This window comes from Phocoena phocoena, chromosome 1 (assembly GCF_963924675.1).
Source record: "Phocoena phocoena chromosome 1, mPhoPho1.1, whole genome shotgun sequence".
In the NCBI taxonomy this organism is placed as follows: domain Eukaryota; kingdom Metazoa; phylum Chordata; class Mammalia; order Artiodactyla; family Phocoenidae; genus Phocoena; species Phocoena phocoena.
This window is the reverse complement of record NC_089219.1, coordinates 129397076-129405524: the sequence shown is the minus strand read 5'-3', so window position 1 is coordinate 129405524 and position 8449 is coordinate 129397076. Positions and strand designations below refer to the sequence as shown.

The 8449-nt window shown below is 42.8% G+C and overlaps 1 protein-coding gene across 2 annotated transcripts; it reads right to left on the bottom strand.

Moving 5' to 3' along the window:
- Positions 1-323: 323 nt before the first annotated feature.
- On the bottom strand, positions 324-7153 carry FASLG (Fas ligand). Of its 2 annotated transcripts, XM_065886659.1 has the most exons (4): positions 6863-7153; positions 6240-6285; positions 1938-1994; positions 324-718 (listed from the first exon to the last, which is right to left on the bottom strand). In XM_065886659.1, the coding sequence occupies exons 1-4, from the start codon at positions 7151-7153 to the stop codon at positions 324-326; spliced, it is 789 nt and encodes a 262-aa protein (XP_065742731.1). The 2 variants fall into 2 exon arrangements, with proteins under 2 accessions (XP_065742731.1, XP_065742739.1); XM_065886667.1 differs by lacking the exons at positions 324-718; positions 6240-6285 and having other exon boundaries at positions 1959-1994.
- Between the last annotated feature and the right edge of the window lie 1296 nt (positions 7154-8449).

The following is an 8449-nucleotide window of genomic DNA, read 5'->3' as shown; positions in this document are numbered from 1 at the left end:
GTTAAAAGGTGCCATTTTCAGTGTACCAAAGTGTGCTAGGCCACTTAAGATGAGTGTAGAACACCCTGGTAGCTGCTTTTCCCTGTCTCTGCAGCTTCACATGGCAGCCCAGAGTTTCATGTTCATGTCCTCCTCCTGTCTGGCTCGTGGACCTTAGGTGAGATGAGGAACTGTAGAACTGCTGGACCCTGTGGTCTCAAGATCCTCTTGGTTCATGTCTTCTCTCTTGACCTCAAGTGGACTTAAGAAGACCCTCATTCAAGACAACATTCTCAGTGCCTATAACAAGAAACCATAATGGAGAGAATCCCAAAGTGCTTTTCTTAGAGCTTATATAAGCCAAAAAATGTCTTAGATTCCTCAAAATTGACCAGAGAGGGCTCAGATACATTGACATATAAATGGTCAGCATTGGTGAGATTGAACACAGCCCCCAGGTAGCTGCTGCGGGCCCACATCTGGCCAGTAGTGCAGTAGTCCATCATCTTCCCCTCCATGAGCACCAGGTCCTGGGGGTACCTAAAATTCCTCGTGTAAACCTTGTGGTTCAGGGGCTGGTTGTTGCAGGACTGACCCCGGAAGTACACTTTGGAATACACAAAATACAGCCCAGTTTCATTGATCACAAGGCTGCCTTTCTTATACTTCACCCCAGAGACCAGGGCAATTCCATAAGTGTCTTCCCATTCCAGAGGGATGGATCTTGAGTTGGGCTTGCCTGAAACCAAACCAGAGAGGAGCTTTCAGCCAGGAATGCTCATGTATCAACAAACCAAGCCTCCAAGGCAAAATTGTGCACCATGCCTTGAGCAAATGCTTTTTACCCCAAATGACATAGCCCATATTGAGCCAGGTGACGGATCAGGCCTGACCTGTTACTGAATTTCTTCACACCTTTATCAAATTGACGTCTTCAATTTTATCATCCACACAACTGGGACAATAGCATATACCCCTAATCAACTGCAGTGAGAAATGATTGGGATGATTTTAGCTCTCTGGAACAAAGGTTCAGAACTAGTACCAAAACTACTAGGGTTTGAGGTCCCTTCATGAGGTGAAAAATCAAATCCAAGGAACTTTGAAGTTCTAAAGTTGGGAAGGACCTTAGGGATCATCTAGTCCAATCTTTACCTGCACTAAGGATTCTTCAGTGTGGGCGAAAATCCCCTTTCATTTGTATCCCCACAGCATTATGTACATTCTTAAGCAGAGAATGCTGGAATTATTGCTTATGCACCTGTCTTTCCCTGTTAGATTGTAAGCTCCTTGAAGGCAGGAGCCGTGTGTGGTTCATCTCCATGTCCCCCAGGCTTGGCACACAGCATGTGCTCAAGAAATGTCTGTTTATCTAAATTGGATCATTTTACAGCCTCTGCTGAAATAATTTCAGGGACAGCAGCATACCACTTTCCATGATACTTATCCACTTTTCAGATATTTGTGGACTTTACACTGGGAATGCCCATACCACCTCGCTATCAAATCATTTCACTCTGCTACACGACCACTAGTGCCAGGACTGGGGCTCCCCTCTCCTTTTTCTACCCATGGAGAAAGCAGAGTAAATCTCTTACAGAAAACCAAGGAAACACGTACTAAAATAATTCATCATTCCCCATCTCCCCAGCTCTCACCGCTTGGATCTGTGCCCCAAATTCCCTAAGGGTCATTGGAGTGAGTGAAAAGAGTGAGCTCCTTATGGGCAAGGATCACGCCATAAGCAGCTCCATTTCTCCAGTTTAGAACAGGGCCTTGCCCCGAGTAGGGGCTCAATGTGTGTGTGAGGTTGACCTGACTAGAAAGATGTAACTACTCTTGGGTTTCAAATACTGTCACTGGAAAGTATCAACTACTGCAGAGCACAGTCATGGAGACCAACCAGCTCTTCTGCTTTCTGCCAAAGGCTTTCCCAAGCCCATCTTCCAGATACAGACCTGTTAAATGAGCTGCCTTTCTCAGCTCCGTTTTCTCAGAGGATGGATTGGGGTGACCTGTTTCATAGAGAAATGAAAGATATATGTAAAAAATGACATAACAACTATTCTTTTTGTGGGACTCTAAGCAGGGCATTTAAATAAAAGAAGTTTTATGAGCATAAATGGCAACAGTCTAACATAGCCAACTCATTCAAGTCCAAATTGTAGGAATTACAACAGCCTGTATTTCAGAAACAGAGAGGTAAAAAGGAACTAAATTAAAATAGACACATGCATAAATTATAATGCTACAATAAAATAATAGAAAGGTTAGTTTATAAAGATGTGCCATATAAGTTATTGCATTTATAACTGGCCACAACTCTTTGAGGTAGAGATTACTGTCCCATCTTATAGATGGCAAAATGAGCTTAAAAGTTGGGTGACTTGTATACGTATAACTGAATCACTTTGCTGTACACCTGAAACTAACACAACGCTGTTAATCAACTATACTCCAATATAAAATAAAAAGTTATTTCCTGATAAAAAAAATAACAAGTTGGGTGACTTATCCAAGAAGACCTGTTTACTCAGTGTCAGAGTGGGACTGACACTCAGGTCTCCTGAGTCCAAAGCCAAGGCTCTTTCCTCTCTGGCTCAGCTGCCCTTAGGACTCTGCAGGACAAAGCCTGAAGACTGCTAATCTCCAGGCCACTAGGTCTTCCCCAACAGCATTCTACAATCTGCCCCAAATAAATTATCCTAAGATCTCAAACACCTTGAATGCTCCTCATTGAACGTGTAATTATGTACAAGTGTCCCCAACCATGTGATCTCTGCCTATCTGTCCAGCCTTATCTTGCTTACTCACCCACACTAGACATAGCTGTACAACAGTTCTGAACACACCCAGCTTCCCTGCCTCTGTGCCTTTGCCCATGCTGTTCCTTCTGCCTGGGATGCCCTCCCAAACAGATCTCTGTGCTAAATTCCTATCAACCCTGCAAATACCAGCTAAAATACCTCTTTTCTTGCAAAACATTCCCAAGCCTTTCTAATCAAATATGCTTGTTTCCACCTTTGAAACCTAGAAGCACTCTGTCTTCACCTCTCTTGTCAGTTTTGACTCCTCTTTTTCTGTGGTAACTGTATAATTCATCTTACTCCCCAAATAAATGGCAAATTCCTTACTATATGTTTAATCCACCAGAGTAATTAGCTCGGTTTCTACCCCAAGGCACGTGATCAGTACCTGTTTTCTAAATTAAATGGAAAGATTTAAAATAGACAACAGTTCTCAAAATAGGTACTATTTCTCTGACTTTAGATATTTCAGTGGAATAGCTCTACCACTTAACCAATGAATTTAGCTAAGATGTTCAAGAAAGTTTCATAGAAAGGCACTCATCCACATCAGGCTCTTAATGATTCGCCTGTAAAACTCTATATGGCCTGAGAGTGCTCCAATCGGCTGAGAGTATGATGTAAGCAATTATTACCTCTGTAGCCACCCAAGACCACCCACCATGAACGAGGTGAGGTGTTAGTGAACAGGAAAGGCAAAACAGTCTCTTCTATATTCCTACACCACAAACCATCTATGCAGCTGATCTGGCATTCAGCCATGAACTGACAGGAAATGGAACAGAGAATCACATGTTGTATATCCCTCGCAGTGTTATTCTCATAGAAGGTACTCAATAAAAATATCTGCTGGATAAATGATGGAATAAATAAAGTAGAAATATGTCCTATATTTTGGTGATGACTGTATCCTGCTCCAGGGTCTCTGCACATGCCATTCTCAGTGCTGGAATGATGTCCCCAGCCTCCTACCCACCCATACACATCCACACATCCACATTAACAACACCTCCTTAGAGGGGACTTTGCAGACCACTCAATCTTAGGTCACACTTAGTACAACTTAAAAGTTTGTTGTCTGTTTGCTTGCTTTTGTTTATCTTCTCTAGCATGCTAAGAGCTCCATGAGGGCAAGCCACTTGTCTCTCATTCTGTCATCACCCACTACCCAACACCCAGCCTGGCACACAGGAAATACTCCAAGAACATTTGTGAATGAATAAAAGATTTAATGAGTTAACTGTGGAAAAATGAAAGTGAACCAAATAAGAAAGTTTAAGTAACCTACAAGAGTACCTTCCAGAGAAAAATCACAGTTAAACTGTTGGAGTCTAAATCCTTCTAGATGTTTACTAAGAATATAAAAATATGCATATGTCAATATTAAACTAAACACACTGATTTATAGCTTGTCTTTTATCCAACAATATAGAATGCACAATCTCTATGGCATTAAATGTCCTTCTAACATATAGCTTTTAGTTGCTGCGTACTATGCTCTCATCTGAATACACTGTAATGTATTTAACTAATTTCCTATTAAGAAGTATTTAACTTTCTTCTGACTGGTTTATTATAAGTAGCCTTATAAGGAAGTGATGAACATCCTTATTATAAATTTTCAGGCACATTTTGATTCTTTTCTTAAATACTAAAGTCTTAGTGATGAGATTACAAGGTAAATTAACAGTTTTATCCTGTGATATTTTTTTCCCAACTGCTCTTTAGAAAGGTGTAGCAATTTACATGCCCACTGACTCTCAACTGTTGAAGCAGACCCTTTTCTCTCACATTTTTGCCAACCTGGGGTTCTGTGTTTTTTTTTTTAAACTTCACTAATTTGATGGATAAACCTGGGTATCCCCCCTTTTTAAATTTGCATCTCTTAGCTCATTAGTAAAGTTGCTAATTTGATTTCTGTGTGATAATTCACCAATTTCTGGTCCATCTGGGTTGATCTAGGAAAGATACTTGATACTTGTTTAGTGGGACAAGTGGACCTGACTTATCTGTTCACTTGACTTTTAATTACTAAAATGACTCCAGAAAGTGGGTGAAAGATGAGTAATTAGGTACCCATTTTACCAGCCACGTTCCACTGATTTTCAAATCTATCTTATTTTAGAAATCCTCCAGAGGCTTTATTTTTCTAACAAATGTTTTTACTCTGCTTCGGTACATCTGGAATTTCTAACTCTTTAGGAACTCAGACCCAGAACTAGAAACCAGAGGATCCTATGGATGGCTCCTACAAGAGCCTACCTGCTAGGGCAATAGGGTGACTTGGGTTTCTCAGGCATATCCTAAGAAACTGGAACAGCCTCCCCTTACTGGGTAGCCAGTGCTGTCTTCTGTTTTCTTCCCAATTTCTAAGGATGAGATTTAACCATTGTCTTTGCAGAGGCATCTTGCTTGTCATCTTTATTCTCATTCCATGGCCATCAGAAAAAGACAGGAGTTTCCCTATGTCATGAGGCACCAGAGCATGTGCTGGGAAGCACTATAAGTGACAAGGCATTAGGAGCCTATGTTCCTTCTCACCCCAGTTTCACACCAGTAGTGTTGGGCACATCACGTAATCTATCTGGTGTTTTGTTTCTCTTCTGAAAAATGAGATGACTGGACCAGATGTTCTCTAAGCTCCCTTCCAACTCTTACCAAATCTAAAGTTCAGTGAATCTTAGTTTAATGAGTTGCAGTATTCTAAATCTATCTGTCCGCAGTTTCCAAAACTATGTCCTGAAACTTTAGAAGGTCAATGTTTAACATTTTCATCTTCTTCCTGTCCTGGATCTCATACAAAGGTTTTTCCTTTATTATCAAAGGTAGCTCACGATTGCCTCTGTGAGTGAAGTGGGACTACCCTTTGAACAATGGCAAAAGTCTTCCTCCAAGCTTTCCAGTGGCTGCAAAAGAACCATCCTAATGGGGATGATTGGTTGCCCACTTTTTAAAAGCTTAAATATATCCTATGAAAATATTTAAAATAAGGTCTGACTCTTAACTAATCTCTTATAGAGATTAAATAGGAGAGCACAGGTCTTTCCCAGCAGCAGCTTTCTCTGCCTTTACCTCCCCTTCTCTCCCGAGAAGTTATAGCCACAGCCCTGTGCATGGGAACCAGGAGGCCTGAGGAAGGGGACAGGCCTGGAGCCAACTGCTAAGGGGCAAAGGTCCAGGGTTGTATATGTGTGTTGCTCTTTCCAAATTCAAGCAGAAATTATTTTTACTTTTGTGTGATACTCAGCTACACTAATTTTGAACAATTAAATTCACTTCATGTTTTAGGGCAGCTCAAAGAATCAAAATGACCAGAGATTCAGTATTGGTTAGGATTCCTCTTCCATAGTATACATATGCCCAGGAATGAGATGGAATTCAAGGCATTCCCCCAACATGGTTCAGCGCTAAGGACTATCTTTCTAACTCATGTACACGCATGAAAGGACTCACCTATTTGCTTCTCCAAAGACGATTCTGTATGCCTTTGGCTGGTGGACTGGTGAAACAAAAAGAGAAAAGGTATATAATAAATATGAAGTTCTTTAAGCAAAGGAGGCAGAATTGTCAAATAAACTAAGCACTGGAAAGGGAATCTAAACACCTTAGAACCTCTGCTAACTCAGACTCCGGCCAAGTTGGGCCTCCCCATGCCTCAGTTTTGTGATTTGGAATAGTTCCAATATTGTTAAGTATTTTCAAGGAAATTTAGTTTGTCCATTTGAACAAATTCACTTGTAAGCAAGATTCCAAGTTCCTTTTCTTTCTTGAATCACTGAGTATAAGGTAGGTAGCAACCCACTGAGAAAAGAAGAACTCTAGTTACCAGTCCTAATTTGGCTCTGATCCTTCCCAACATAGATAATATTCCTTCCACTCATTTGAGCCCCCATTTCTCTGCATATAGAACAGGATGGCTAGAGCGATTCATTTCTAAGACAGGAAAAAAGGATTGTGAAGTACTTTGCAAGCAAGACTGTGGTCCATATGGATCACTGTCACCTTCCTCCCTCCACTACAGCAGGGCTGTCTCACACCCATGCCTTCAGGGCACAGCAATCCACAGGGCAGCTTACCTCTCTGAGTTCGGCCAGTTCCTTCTGCAGGTGGAAGAGCTGAAATAGTCCCAGTCCCAATCCAACCAGGGCCACCAGAACCATGAAAAACATCACAAGGAGACACAGGCCTGTGTTGTGGCCCCTCCTCTTCTTCAGAGGTGGTGGTAGTGGCGGTGGCCTCCTTTGCCCGGGCCTTCCTGGCACAGAGGACGGACAGGGGAAGACTGACCCTGGAGAAGCCCAGGGAGAGCTGGCACTGCTGTCCACCCAGAAAATCTGGGGGTACGGGTAATTCAAGGGCTGCTGCATGGCAGCCAGTGCCTCGGGCCAGCCCCCAGCCAAGGGTTTTTCTCCTTCTCAATCCTGGGGAGTCCCGGGTGTCAAGGACGGGACTCCTGTTTCGTACTGCTCGAGAGAAAGGAGCTGGCTCTCTCTTTATAGAGTTCCCAGAACCCAGGGAAACACCTCTCTTTTGTTCTTTCTTTCCCCCTTTCTGCTTCTCAAAGAGACACCCACTCGCTTTGCATCTGAAGCTGAGAAGCCTCAAGAAGCTCAGAGCAAACCCGGGGCAGTTTCCGCCCACAATCTACTGATAAAAGCTTTCAAAACCCCAATTGCTGCTGCCTTGCTGCCTGAAAGGCTGGTAGGGCGGGCTCGTCTCCTCAGGCCCCGCGAGAGCAGGTAGCAGCAGCACAGCCCTGTCGACTTCGGCCATTGCCCGGCTATGGGGAGAGTGGCCAGTGGGGCTCACTCAGGCACTGAGGGGCGAGAGCACGGAGTCGTGGCCAGAGAAGCCGCTTCTATGTCTCACCTTTTGCAGGAGGGAATCGTCCCCCTGCTGCCAGCCCTTCCCCACACCCAAATACTATTCACCCCGACAGAGCAGAGCAACATAATTTACAGGTTACAAACCTGCTCCACCCACTTTGTAGAGGTCAGATCAGAGGTTACAAACCCGTCACCCATATGCCTTACGGAGCCCACAGACCCGCTTTGCTTGTGCCTCACAAGTGTTCTTTCTACTGATTGTCCCCTTTAAAAATGTGGATATTCCATATATTTTTAAATTTATATTATCTTTATATTATGTTTTGAACCGCTAGACTATTGGACCGTCTGGAGACCCTCTCTGCACAGCCAACCAGCTGGGCAGCAGCTGCTCTTGGGGATGGGACACAGACGTTCCAGGCTGCCCAGCCTGCACAGCCTCCACTATATTTCTCACGCACCTCACTGTGTGAAACGGCTTTCCTGGTCCCTGTAGGCCTTTCTGTTTGCCGTATCTGTTATGGTCGTCAGATGGCGCCCAGTTAAATTTGGATCTCAAATAATAACTAGTTTTTAGGATAAGTACGTCTTAAACATTGCATGGAATATAGTAAAAATTACTCCATTTTTATCTGAAGTTCAAATTTAACTGGTTATTTTTTTTTTTTTTTAACTAAAGGTGGGACTCTACCTAAACTTATTTCACATTTTCTCTGGCTTCAAATACCATTTACAGTAATTTCCAAGCGCTCAGCTCCACATAACTCATATAAACCTCTCATAAATCCCTATTTTCCATTTTATTAAAGGGTTCTGCCTTTGAAGTTTCATCAGTTA